The sequence below is a fragment of the Camponotus floridanus genome, unplaced genomic scaffold (genome assembly GCF_003227725.1).
Source record: "Camponotus floridanus strain SB8 unplaced genomic scaffold, Cflo_v7.5 scaffold189, whole genome shotgun sequence".
NCBI lineage: Eukaryota > Metazoa > Arthropoda > Insecta > Hymenoptera > Formicidae > Camponotus > Camponotus floridanus.
The window spans coordinates 1-14,470 of NW_020229313.1; the positions used below are offsets into that span (position 1 = coordinate 1).

General features: G+C 47.3%; 1 protein-coding gene across 1 annotated transcript; it reads left to right on the plus strand.

Annotated features, from left to right (window-relative positions):
• Positions 1 to 12,743: 12,743 nt before the first annotated feature.
• Positions 12,744 to 14,006, plus strand: LOC112637649. Its single transcript, XM_025407786.1, has one exon. It carries the CDS (start codon positions 12,744 to 12,746, stop codon positions 14,004 to 14,006), a length of 1,263 nt encoding a protein of 420 aa, XP_025263571.1.
• Positions 14,007 to 14,470: the final 464 nt, after the last annotated feature.

Consider the following 14,470-nt stretch of genomic DNA (forward strand, 5'->3'; position numbering starts at 1 on the left):
TGTCAATACCGTCGAGTTCGTAACGATACTCCGTCAAACATGAATGCGAACGCAATTATTTTCCATTATCCACTTCATTTTCTTTCCTTTTCAGCTGGTGGTTTGTTTTCTTAGTCGTCCCTCGAGTATAGGGAACTCATCATGCGGCAGCCAGCGTATACAGATCCTGGTTGTTGTATTGGGTATTCCTTATCTCGTCATTTGTGCCAACGTTGTATTGGCGAACGGGTTGTAGGCGTGAGTCTCGACCTTGACGATACGATCGTCAAAGATAGGTTCGTCACCGATGTTGAGAATGTCGGTCATCGTTCAGCTGTTTCGCACCGCGAATCCCAAAGATTGCAAAAACGCAACGTTCGATGCGCTGAGTTTCTTTTTCTCGGATGATTGGATATTAGCGAACGTCGACGTTGATGTTGTTGGTGTCGCTGATTTCGTAAAGATTGCGTTATCTCTCGCGTCTTTCGATCCGTTCAACACGAGCATCTCATACGTCGCATACGTACGTTTATCGCAGCCGTCGTACGTGCAATCTTACGGTGATCTCTTCTCTCGAGCAAGTCCGTTCTGGTCGACAACGCGTAACGTTAATCCGTAATGCTCCGCGCGATGATCGGAAGGTAAATGATCTGCGCCGGCGTTTCCGATATCTTATATCCCGGCGGTACCCTCGGTGAAAATTCGTGTATCGTATGAACGAGTTTGCCGTTGTTGTACGCGCCCGCGGTCACGTTACATTCTACGCGGATAATATTAACGTTGATAATGTTAATCGGCATGTTCGATTCGTACCATTTTCCCGGCTCGAGAATACGATTCGAGAATCCTAGCAGCGATCCAATGTTGTCGGGTTTGCTAAAGTTTAATCTGTATGCGCATTTGATCTCGCTTCTCATCGTATTGTAATTAGCGCGGAGCACTATCGGATATTCGCATCTTCGTAGTCATCGCGTCAATGTGTTTCTTATCGCGATGTTTCCGTGAAATTGCACGTTTCAAAAATTCATGTATATCTCGCAACTCGTACGATCCCTCGGGAATCGTAATTTCCGCGTCGTCTTTGCCAAAGTAAAATTTATTATTCGAGGAATTCACGTTCGGTATCGTGTGATAAGTCTCAAAATCCGTTAGACCGAGTTCGTATTCATCGTCGCTCAATCTACAGTGGGAAAGAAGTTTGCCGCGAGAACGCTACTCTTCCCAGTCAACGTGAATGTCATAGACATGTCGACGAAACTGTTGAACGAATACTGAGTTAAATAGCGCGATATCCGTCTTTAAATTCGCACGCATCGACCGTTCGAAGAAATTGCAAGCACAATTGTCCGCAGATGCTCTGATCGTAAGTTTGAACAGGCGTGTGATTGTACTGTATCTTCGTTACGTTTCGTCCGAAATATCGCACAAGTTCCTTGGGAGGTCGAAGATTGCCGAAACTGTCGAAATATACGACGCGATTCCCTCTCTTTGCGTACGTTACCCAATGAGTACCCGGTCCTTCGACGCTATCTAAATTTACGATGCCGTTCTCGTTTTGATAAATACCACCGATCGGTAAAGAGTCGCGCATGAAAACACCTCTAAAATATGGAATGCGCATACGTTTCGCCAGTTGTAGCAATTGTACGTTGGTAGTTACGCCCTGCGGCATCTTTAACGTCTCTTTGACGTTTTTTTTTCTTCTTCTCGTTGAGACTCCTCGTCCGTGTTTGTAAGGAGCGAGATATAATCCGCGACCTTCCATGGCGCGATTGTGACGTAGCATTTCTTGCATCTGACGTTGCGCGGCTTTTCCGTCGTTCATCACCTTCGCTACACCCGCCGCTCCGCCGATCAGGGATCCGAGCGCACCCAGCATTGGTAAAATCGGCAATACGCCGCCGCATTTCGCTATCGGAAGTATCCGTTTCTTCGCAGTTTTCTTCTTCGTCTTCGTCCTCTTCAGGCCCATACCGAGCTTCGTCTTGGCTTTCATCGCCGCCCAGACAGCTGTGGCGGCTCTCTCAGCGAGAGTCGAATCTCTCGCACCGATACGATTTCGCGCTTTCTCGGCGAGTATCCTATCCGCCGCGTGTCTCTCGGTGAGATCGTTGCTCCGAGAGTACGCTATATCGTGTTCGCGACACGTCGCGTCCAATAAATTTATACCTCGATCGCCTCTGGCTAATCGCTTCCGCAACCGCGTGCCTGGGCCGCAAAACTGATAGCCGGGAATATGGAATTCGATCGGAAGCGCGTTTATCGCACGATTTAAGAGACCGCTGCCTCTTACGATTCTCGCTGACATACGTAGCAATCTTTTATCAACGGAGGCGGACCGTCGATGTGCGTTCGCTGCCACGGCTGGTTGTAATGTCGCATGCACGAACGATATTGTCGAACCTCCGGATCAGTCTTTATATATTCTGGAAGCTTGTCCCACAATCGTTCCACGTAATCACCGAAATTTTGCAGTAAAAGAATCTTCGGAATATACTGCAGCTGTTTGGCGGTAAGTCCGAGAATGTCTCTCTCGTCCGACAGAAGGAGAAACATTTTTGATACTGAGCGGTTTCGAGTCGCGACACCTCTATAAATAGGCCTCCCCCTCGCGATCATTCGCAAAATTGGATCGAAACAGAAAACATGCGGTTCGTACGACAGCCTTTGACGATACGCGTGACGAATTGCGACGACAGATTACGCTCGATGGGGGACAACGCGGAGATGCGCAGACACGGTACGATGTTACCGACTACTATACGCGCGATCGTTTGCGGTCCCTCGAATTGTGGTAAAACCAACGTTTTGATAAGTCTACTGGAAAGTCCACACGGTGTACGTTTCGAGAACGTCTACGTGTACTCAAAGTCGCCGCAACAGCCGAAATATCGATATCTGGAGAATTTATTGACGCCGATCGACGAAATCGGCTATTTTACGTTCTCGAATAACAGTGACGTCATTCCACCGAGCGAGGCACGTCCAAACTCGATTTTTATCTTCGATGACGTGGCGTGCGACAAGCAAGATACGATAAGAGAGTACTTCTCAATGGGTCATCACTCAAACGTCGACTGCTTCTATCTTTGTCAGACGTACGCGAGAATACCGAAACATCTTATACGCGACAACGCGAACCTGCTAATCTTGTTCAAACAGGACGGTACAAATTTGAAACACGTATACAACGATCACGTGAATACCGACATGTCGTACGAGGATTTCAGTGAATTATGCCGTACTTGTTGGCAGCAAAAGTATGGATTCCTAGTGATTGATAAGGACAGCGCGCTTACGAACGGGCGATACAGAAAAGGATTTAACGTATTCGCGATACCTCGAAACGATTAGTCGCTGTCGACATTCCGTCGAGAAAACGGTGAAACGCTCGACGTTCCGTCAACATGGCTGAAAACGATAATATTCGCGAGCGTGAAAAGATTACGCGGGAGATTGAGAAAACGAGCGAATCGATCCGCAAGAAACATCGCGCTTTGAAGACCGGTAAGATCGACGAAGATATCGCGGTCACGGCCCATTTTAGACCTATTATCGAGCCACTGCAAAAGATCGTCGACAACTCTAGCGCAATCGCGATGAAAAACGAGCCGGAGAGTAACGCTGACGCTATAATTAAAACGTTACCCATCAAGCGATACAAGGAGGAGGAGGAGGAGGAGGAGGAGGAGGAGGAGGAGGAGGAGGAGGAGGAGGAGGAGGAGGATGCGACACCGAAAAAGAGGAAACGATTGAAGGCTAGACGTTTATTGACGCCGCGTACATTGGATGAACCGCTGCTAACCTCTACACCGCTGATAACCTCTACACTGTCCGGGACAACGAGAACCGTACAATCCAGGATACCCAAATTACTCGATGAGATCGAAGAAGTTCTCGAAAAATCCCAAAAAAACCTGTTTCAAACGGAAGTTTTCGAAACCACGGTGAGCGGCAACCCACTCGAAACATCCGTTCGAAACAGATTACAAACATCGGAAGATCAAGAAGTGTTACGAGAGCACTTGGGATCACTGGGGCAAAAATACATGGGTGCTCTTCTTAGCGGCGACGAAAGAAAAAACGCGATCGATCACGTGTACGGCGTCTATTTCGACGAGAATGGAATGCGTCTCGGTAACAAACGATTCGACATTGACAAAGATGACACTATAATCATAGACAATGTGAGATACATCGGTACACCGGGATTATACGAGTTGATCTTCAAGAGAATTCCCGACGACGTCGTATATACTGAGGACGATGTGCAAAAATATAAGAGCATATTGATGGCGACGAGTGCGCATAAACGTCAATATGATGCGCAAGGTCAATTAAAGAGCAACAAGGGATACAAGTATAAACAAATAATCGCGCCGTTGATGTCGTTCGAATCGAAAAAGAAAAAAACGGGAACGGGAGTATTCACGCCTCGTGCGATGACGCTAACCGACAATAAGATCGATTACGTGCACTGGAACGGCAATTAAACGATTATTGAACGGCTACGAACGGCAATTGAACGGTAATCGAACGGCAATGAACGGCTAAGGAACGGGTCAGCAACAGCTACGAACGGCTATTGAATGGCTATAAACGGCAAGAGAACGGGCTAGCAACAATTACGAACGACTACGAACGGCTATAAACGGCAATCGAACGGGTCAGCAACGGCAATTGAACGGCAGTGAACGGCAATTGAACGGTTATAAACGACAATCGAACGGGTCAGCAACAGCTACGAACGACTATTGAACGGCTATAAACGGCAATCGAACGGGTAAGCAACAGCTACGAACGGCTATTGAACGGCTAATTCGATCGACGAATCGAAACAACGATGGGCCGACGATCGGGAATAACCGGGGAAGCGAAGAAACAACATAGTTTAGAGAAACGGCAGTTGGTGAACGAACTGCACGCATCGGCGAGAAAAAATTTCCCCCGAAGACACGTAATAGTGCGGGGATACAATAATTTGTGGCAAGCCGACATTGTCGATATGCGTCCGTACTCTCGTTTCAACAGAGGTTACAACTACATACTCACAGTCATCGATGCGTTGAGCAAGCACGCGTGGGCCGTACCGCTCAAGAGTAAAGGCGGAAGCGAGACAGCTGACGCTATCGCCGAGATAATTCGAGATAGCGAGAGGTGTCCGAAAAACATACAGACCGACATGGGGAAGGAATTTTATAACGCCGACGTGCAACGGCTCATGCGAAAACACGGCATAAATCATTATTCTACGTATTCGGTATTGAAGGCATCGTCGAACGATTCAATCGCACGCTAAAAGAGGACATGTAGAAGATGTTTACGCTGAACGGATCTTACAAGGGTTAACGCGTTGCCGGGACTCGTATCGGATTACAACGCGCGCAAGCATCGAACGATCGGTATGCGACCCGTCGACGTTACCCCCGCGATCGCCGAGAGACTCTTGGCTACTGTATACAACCGTGTAAATATCGCGGGTCCGGCGAAATTCAAAGTAGGTGACTCGGTACGCGTTAGCAAGTACAAGACAGTTTTCGAGAAGAGTTACACGCCAAATTGGACAACCGAGGTGTTTAAAATTGTAAAAGTGCAGCATACTAATCCCGTAAGTTATCTACTCGAGGATTATCGCAAAAAACCTATCGCTGGAGCGTTCTACGAGCACGAGTTGCATCGCGCGAATTATCCCGACGTGTATCTCGTGGAGAAAGTACTGCGCAGGAGAGGTGACGAGGTTTACGTGAAATGGCTAGGATTTGACAATTCGCACAACTCTTGGATACATAAGGACAATATGATTTAATTTATATACAGTGTTTATTAATATTTCTTTCAATAATACTATATATATATATATTCTTAATATAAGTATGTAAGATATGCGTTACATAAAATATAAATGTATAAGATGTGTATTATATAAAACTACATGAAATACAAAATATATACAGTAATAAATAAAATATATACATGTATTTACAAAGGTATCCTATAATGTCCCCATGGTAACGTGTCAGTCGAATCAGGTACGATATATCGCTTGTCATCGTACGGACTCAGAGCAATTTTCGTCTCGCGGACGGTATACACTTTGTGCAATTTCGATCTTATACACGACTGCTGTCGCGTCATTTCGATCTCTTCGTTTAAACACCGCATGTAATCTTCGAAGGTTATATTACGCGCTACGACATTACTTTTGACGCCTTTAACTTTCTTCGTGTCTTTCTTTCCGTCCACTCGTAACGCGTACATCTTTGCCCTGAGCCCGATGAATTCGGTCATTATCGCACCATTATTTTCATCCTTCATCAGACCCGGTACTTTTTTATTTACAAGCGGTATATTGTACGCATTGTCCATCGCATAATCGCTCGTGTCAAATCTGGCGATATCGCGCTTCATGTTCTCATAGACATCCGCGCACTCAATGTGATATACGAGACTGTCCGTATCGGTGTACATGATCTTACATTTGTCGCGATACAGAGGAAATATGTACTCGTGATGAAATTCGTACAGACACGTCTTGGATATGTCGAGTATGCACATACCCACGTAAATCGGTTTGTAAAATTTCACCTCGAGTTTACGCAATTCTACCGCAATCAGATTTTCCGAAAAAACGCTTCTGCTATGGAAATTCGGTTTCGCGATCATCGCTTCCGCGCCGTATCGTCCGTCCCATTTTGTTAATAATTTTACATCGACACGATTCCGCACATTTTCCATCGTTTTACCAAACACAGCATTATTCATTAATTTGTATAAATTTTTTTCGAAATCGTTTTTCGCGAGTGTTCTGAAATGTGTATTTAATTCTATGTAATTTCGAAGCCACGGAGATTGAGAAAACTGTAAAATTCTATGTATTTTTGTCACATGAAGGCCGTGACGCGTACATTGCTGTAGGTTACGGTAGTATATCACGTAACGCTTCTTATCGTATAACGTTGCGAGCAGTTTGAATTCCCGCTTACCGGGCGGCTTGTCACGCGTCGGGCAAAACGGTAGGTCGGTGTGCGTATCGTGAAGATGTTGCGGGTATTCGAGATCGACTTCGAGGATATACCCCGTGGGCGAATCTAACGCTATAGATGATACGTCAAAATTCGACGCGTCGTCGACCCATCGAAAATCGGCGTAAGGCAACGGTTGACACATTGCCCATCCGTATAAATTATTAACGTCAAAATACATCAAGTACGACGATGGTTTCGATGGATCGTAGGATTGTCGCATGTACTTGTTATTAGCGCGCGCGTATCTGTGGACATATCTTGGAACATTGGCTCAGACCACCGCGTATACCGCGTTCTATAAACATGACCATGTCGATATCTGTAAACAACTCGAACGTGATCTTTGTATGCTTTAACATAGCGTCCCACGTGTATCCGAGGAGAGTATAGTAATACGCGGGGTCGAGTCCGTAACTTTTGATGCAGCTATCGCGAAAATTTTCGAAAATATCTGCTAATAACAATACGTCGATTTTGAGATACATGTCGCTATATTCGCCCAGCGTTCGAATGGAGAATCACGTCCAGATGTTCTCGGCGTGCGCGTAATCGCTCTCGGATATAGTTTCACCAGTCAAGGAACTGTAAAACGATTTGCGCGGTGGTAAACGCGTATCTCGCAACCTATCTACCGAGTCGACGTATTCGTATGGAAAGACACCTTTCCGTGTTAATAAACTGAAATTTTCCGCGGATAAATTTTCAAATTTCGATTTTAAAATTTTGAGCTTATCTCTGTCTAGATAAGATGCTAATTTGTCGAGACTCGATGTAAGAAATTTGTACGAATCGATAAAGCGTAATTTTACATTATTTTTCCAATCGCCTTCCTTAAGGTCGACATTTTTTGTAAAAGAAATATATTTCTCTTTCGTTATCGGAAGTAACTCGACGCTCCCTTCGAATGCTGTGGCTATTTCCTCGATAATAAAGTGTGAATCATAACCGGATAAATTGTGGAAAACTATCGGAATACAAAAAGATTCTTTGTAATTTAAATTGCAATTTGAATGCGCGGGATCTCTGTACCGCCCGGTCAGATGACAATGATCGCGAACGCGTGTATCGTCTTGCGCGAACGGCTTTTCGCATATATGGCATTGAGTGGCGTTGTGAAATTTTTCACTCTTCGGACGTTAAATTAACCATGGGGACATTGGTCGTTAAAATATTCTTAACGCGAATCGCTAAATTTTTAAGATCTTCGACGAACCACGCTATACAATCGACGCTATGACGCGAATGATACACCGATAAAGATTCATCGTACGAACAATGCATATAATACGCTATACTAAATACCCGATGATGCTGGTACAATTTTTGTTGTTGTTCGTCCTCCGTTTTGGTCAGAACGCATTCCAGATCGGCGTACACGACGAATGGAAGCCGCTCTTTCCTGTTGTAATTGTTGAACTCGAGTCACTTGTCCTTGTCGCTCGGCAACCGGATAGCGCAGTCGTTCATCTCCCCGCAGTCGACCGTATGCGACTGCAACTTGTCATCTGAACTAAAATAATGCAGGCATCTGTAAAAGAAAAATTTTTTAATTAAAATTAGTTATATAATTTATATAACAATTAGTTATATTTATATAACAATTTGTTATATAAATTATAATTATTTTATATTAATATATACATACCGATCGCAGATATATCTTTGACCGTTGTGTTTGCTCAGTTGCTCACGAGCCTGGATAAATTTTTTATCCACGCGAAATGTCCGACGCTGTTGCCGTCTTCCACGTATAGCAGATTCACATGCTTATCTCGCTTCTGCTCCGAAAGACGTATCGGGACGATATTGTTCTTGTCTTCGATGCCGTACACGTTGATCGAGATATTGTTCGCGAGTTCAAATTTTTTAATTTGATTTAAAGTTACTGGAAACTCAATGTCCCGGAGATTCAGCACTGTCGCGTAAGGTGGATACGATGATTCTCGTTCCACCTTTCTTTCTGCGGGATATAGAGCGGCGACTACTGCCCACGCGAAACACGCATTGTCTTTAGACTGTACGTTAACCACCGCTCTTTTCATCATAATCTCCCGCGACAATTTAATGTGGCATCCCGTGCGCATTGGATTATATTTATTTACATTAACAGTCAAATTCTGTATTCGCGACAATGCCCAGCCGCTATCGCGTTCCTGAAACTCTTCTAGAGACGCTAAAGTGGGCTCGATAACGCGGCGCTCGAACCACTCGCGTAAATCCGATGTGCGAAAGAGTTCACAGTTTCTCGTATTTATACTTTTATTCGCGCGCTTATCACCCGACACAAATTCACCGTTGAATATAGTATTTACTTTTACACTGTTGTGTCTTTTTAGAACGTCTTGCACTTGCTCGAGCACGATGTCTTCGGCATCCTCGAGAAATTGACGAGGTTCGATATAGTTTGCGTTAATCACGGCACCGGTCAGAATACGGCTGTCGAACGCCATATCGATCTTTCGCCAAACGAGTCTTTCCGCGTTATTGTCACCGCTGTAATCATCACCACTGGGAATAAACCGTCTTTGCAATCGAGTCTTCGCACTTTCTAGTCGCGCAATTTTAGTCACCAGAGATTGTCTATTTCCGATCGAGAGCCGCGGACACTTGACACGACTGCGTTCTTCGAGCTCTTTGATCAATTCCTCGCAACGCTGCAACCACGCGAAATACTCGCCCAAGCTGGCAATTTGGCGAGATCCTTCCACCAGATCGCGTTCGGTCTGCTCGATGTTTTCCATTTTCCTATCTTTTTCACACTCACACTTTTAAAACACTGTCACAGTTTTCTACGGATGACTTTTGCACGCGATAAACAATACCGTTCGCTATCTTGAACGTGAAATAGGCGCAAAAATCTTTCTAACGGAACACCGCTATACTTTTTTTTACTGCCGACGCGTCGATGGGTGTTCAAATCACATACTATGATGATTTGATGCGCTTCAATCCTTCTTATATGAAGGAGAAAACAAAGCAGCCAAACATCGGCGCTGATACGTTAAAAATTCTTCCGATAAAAAAAAATCGTAAAAGACGATTCTAGGAGGTGCCGTTTGTTTATATTGTTTATAAATTTACATGCTGTGTAATTCAATGAGAGAGATAAGGATACGTCGAACGAAAAAATCTAGAATTACTTATATCGGGGGTGAGGGGTGTACCGCGAAAGCGCTGATATACGAGCGGTGGAAGCAAGGGTACAAAGCAGCCAAACATTGGCGTTGATACGTTAAAAATTCTTCCGATAAAAAAATCGTAAAAGACGATTCTGAGGTACTATTTGTTTATATTATTTATCAACCGGGCATGCGATACAATATTTCATATACTTTCGATAAATATATGGGACCGCGCGTACTTTTTACGAGGCGTTTACGACGATATGGCGATAATGTCACATCTCTATTATACGATCATAATCTCAATTCAAAAATGCTGATGTTTATATTATTTATAAACCGAACATGTCCGTACACGCAATACTGTTTATCAGCCGGGCATGTAATATAATATTGCCGTAAAACATCTAACGCGCCGTCGCCGAAATCCCCTCCGTCCCGCGTGACGTCATTCCCCCGCACCACCGTAATCCCCCGCGCGCCTCACCCCCCCTGAGAGGACCTGGGTTAGAACTCTCCCTATACTCCTACTTCTCGCTAAGCGGCTCGCGCGAGGCGATCGAGGCGTCAATCCGCTGGACGCGACTTGCCGCGAGCACGACGTTGCCTATTCGCGGAGCGACAATCTCGCAGATCGGCACGTCGCGGATCGGACGCTCGGAGCGAGAGCGTTCGAGCGTATCCGGGCCGGGGATTCGACCCTCGGCGAGAGAGTGGCGGCGTCGGCCGTATGGGCAGCTATGAAGGCGAAGACGAAACTAGGAATGGATATGACTGGAGCGCGAAGAGGCGCGAGAAAGAGCGGCGGGGGCGGCAAGAGAAGAACGACCTTGACTAGGAGAAGGACGACGACTACGAGAGGACGGGTTCTTCCCGCGGCGAAACGCGGCGGCTTCCTACCGCTGTTGCCGGCGCTCGGAGCTTCAGGATGCTGATCGCTGATCGGCGGAGCGGCTGGCGTGGCGAAGATGGTGAACGACGGTAAGGCCGCGCGTCGGCAATTGGAGGAGCTGCAGCGACACAATCGAGCGATGGAGGGCCGCGGTTTGTATTTCGCGCCTTACAAGCGCGGCGAAAGCATCGCGAGACGAGGCGGACGAACGGTTAGGAGGAAGAAGAAAAAAAAAAAGTCGCGTCTTCGCGCGCGTTAGACGACGTCGTAGCTCCGATCGGCGTTACGACGAACGAACAGTTGAACAGCGCGGCCAGGCGCGCTCGCGTGCGTCACTTCAGAGGTGTGTTCATGCGCGACGCGTTGCCGGCGCGAGTTCGTCGCGACGAGAGTGGTATCGTGAACCTGGACGACGCCTCGGGGCCGGGCACGCATTGGGTGGCGTACGCTAAAAGGGGAAAAGACGCTATTTACTTCGACGCTTTCGGCAATCTTCGGCCGCCTCGAGAACTCGCGCGTTATCTCGGACGCGACACGCGCGTCGCGTACAATCGCAACTCCCAGCAGACGTACGATCAGAGCGTCTGCGGACAATTGTGCCTGCGCTTCCTTCGACGAGTCGATTGGGGAGGAGGAAGGAGGAAGCCCTTCGGTCTCTAACGGCGATAGCGCGCGTCGTCATGTCGCTGATTCTCACGCTGACCGGAAGAAGCAACGTTCTCACGGCGAGTTACTTTCCGCCTCACGATCTGAGCGACGACGATTACGAGCTCGGCCTAACCAATTTCGAGACCTACAACACGATTCCGAACGTGAATTCCTCGAACAATAAATTTAATAAAATAATTTTACTTCGACGACAACGACGAGACGATCGCGATCCCGATCGGATCCTACGAGCTGCGCGATATAAGCGCGTACCTGAGAGCCGCGATTCTTCGAAGACGGCGACGACCGCCGAGCGCGAGTACCGGAGGGAGAGACGGCGGCGATGGCGCTAGCGACGGCGACGACGAGGAATATCTGTACGACGTCGAGGACGCGGAGGACGAGAGCGGCGATCGCGTTCTCGCGCTACGCGGTAACGACAATACCATGAGAAGCGAAATCAAATGCGCGTACCGAATTAATTTCACCAAACCGAACAATATCGGATCGTTGTTAGGTTTCTCCCAGTCTCGCGTATTGCGGCCGAACAAATGGTACGCGTCCGACGAGCCCGTGAGCATTATCGCGGTTAACACGATTCGCGTGGAGTGCAACCTGACGACGGGCGCGTACGTGGACGGGAGATCCGCTCACGCGATACACGAATTCGCGCCGAACGTCCCGCCGGGATACAAAGTGTCGGAGATCCCGAGGCAGATCATTTATCTGCCGGTCATCGCGCGACTCGTGACCGACGTATCGCTGCGCGTCGTCGATCAGGACAGTCGATTGATCGATTTCCGCGGCGAGGAAATCTCGATTCGACTGCACGTGCGGCGCAGACGATAGAGAGCGCGCGGCGAGACGGGAGGAGGGAACGGGGCGATGCTCGTCGTGCGCGAATCTAGCGTCGCGACGTCGCATCGCGGCGGCGACCGCGATCGCGTCGCGGGAACTCGAGTCGCGCGCTCGAGAGAGAGGAGCGTCGGGAGATTGTCCGCGGCCAACGTCGCTTTTCTGCGATCCATGGGTTTCGTCGTACCGAGAGCCGCACGATAGTTCGACGACGACGACGACATGAGGGACATTCTGAGCATCGGCGGGGAACCCGTCTTCGACGATCGCATCGTGAAGATCGAGAGTCACACGTACAATCCGTACGCCAACACCACTTTCGGATACAGCGACGAGATACCAATACCCATACAACAGCAGGACCTATACACGCTGCCGTGTGAGAGTTTTCTCTACGTCGAAGGTAGACTGCACGCGAAGAATAATCCGCCGCCCGCGTCGAGCAGCGAATCGGGTAAGCCTGCCTCGGTCTCTAAGGAGCCGTCCGTGCCCTCGACGCCGGCGTGGCTCGTGAACAATTGCATCGCCTTTATGTTCGAGGAGATACGTTACGAGCTCGATGGCGTAGAGATCGATCGTAATCGCAACGTCGGAATAACCAGCACGATCAAGAACTACGTCTCGCTGACGGCCGAACGAGGCAAGATCTTGAAGAACGCCGGATGGGATCTCGCGACTGGACCGAGCGGCGTCGCGTCGACGGGCGACTTCAACTTCTGCGTTCCTCTCGACACGCTGCTAGGTTTCTGCGAGGATTACAGGCGCGTCGTCATCAACGCGCGTCACGAGCTGATTCTGATAAGAGCGCGAAACGACAACAATTGTCTGATATCGCGCGAGGAATTCGAGCCGAGAGTCGAGCTCGCGAAGATACAGCCGCACGTGGTGCTGAATGACGTCAACAAATTATCGCTGTTGCGCACGTTGGACAGCGGCAGATATCTGAGCGCGCCCTTTCGCTCGTGGGATCTCTACAAGTTTCCGCTCCTGCAGAGCACCAAACACTCGTGGGCCGTAAAAGCGGCCACGCATCTCAAGAAACCGCGTTACGTCATCTTCGCGTTGCAGACCGGAAGGAAGAACGTCCTGTCGCAGGACGCTTGCAGATTCGACGCGTGCAATCTGATCAACGTAAAGTTGTATCTCAATTCCGACTTCTATCCGTACGACGATATGAATTTGGACTTCGATAAAAACAAAATCGCCGTACTGTACGACGCCTACGCGAGATTTCGACGAACGTATTACGGATCCGCGAGCGACGAGACGCTCCTGACTATGAACAAATTTCTATACTGCGGCCCGCTCGCGGTGATAGATTGTTCCCGCCAAAACGAAGCGATTAAGAGCGCTACTGTGGACGTTCGTCTAGAATTCGACTGCAAGGACAACGTTCCTTCTAACACCACGGCGTACTGTCTAATCATTCACGATCGCGTGGTGGAGTACAATCCGTTGACGAACGTCGTGCGTAAAATCCTGTAAGACGGCGCGTCGAGAGCCGCGTGAAGTTAGCCCCCCAATATTAGAAATAATTAATTTTTTATTCATGATTTGATTGCACATTATTTGCACATTTATGCACTTTTTTTATTTTCGTTTGCACACTCTTAGTAAAAAAGTTATTCAAAAAAAACTGTTGGGGGGCCCAACTTCACATTAGCCCCCCAATTTTTTTAAAAATAGTTTTGAATCAATATAATCGACAGATTTTTGTTTGCACATTTATATATAGTTCGAATTTTCGTTTGCACACTTTTAGTAAAAAAGTTATTAAAAAAAACATTTAATTTCAAGTTAGTCACCAATTTGTGCAAAAATAGTTTTTAATAAACAAAATTGATACATATTTGTTTGCACATTTTCATACAGTTTGAATTTTTGTTTGAACATTTGTAGAAAAAGTTATTTAAAAAAAAAACTTGGGGGGCTAACTTCACACTCAAAAA

Excerpts from the sequence above, each read along its gene's own strand:
- LOC112637649 (XM_025407786.1), top strand. The coding sequence starts at position 12,744 with ATGAGGGACATTCTGAGCATCGGCGGGGAACCCGTCTTCGACGATCGC.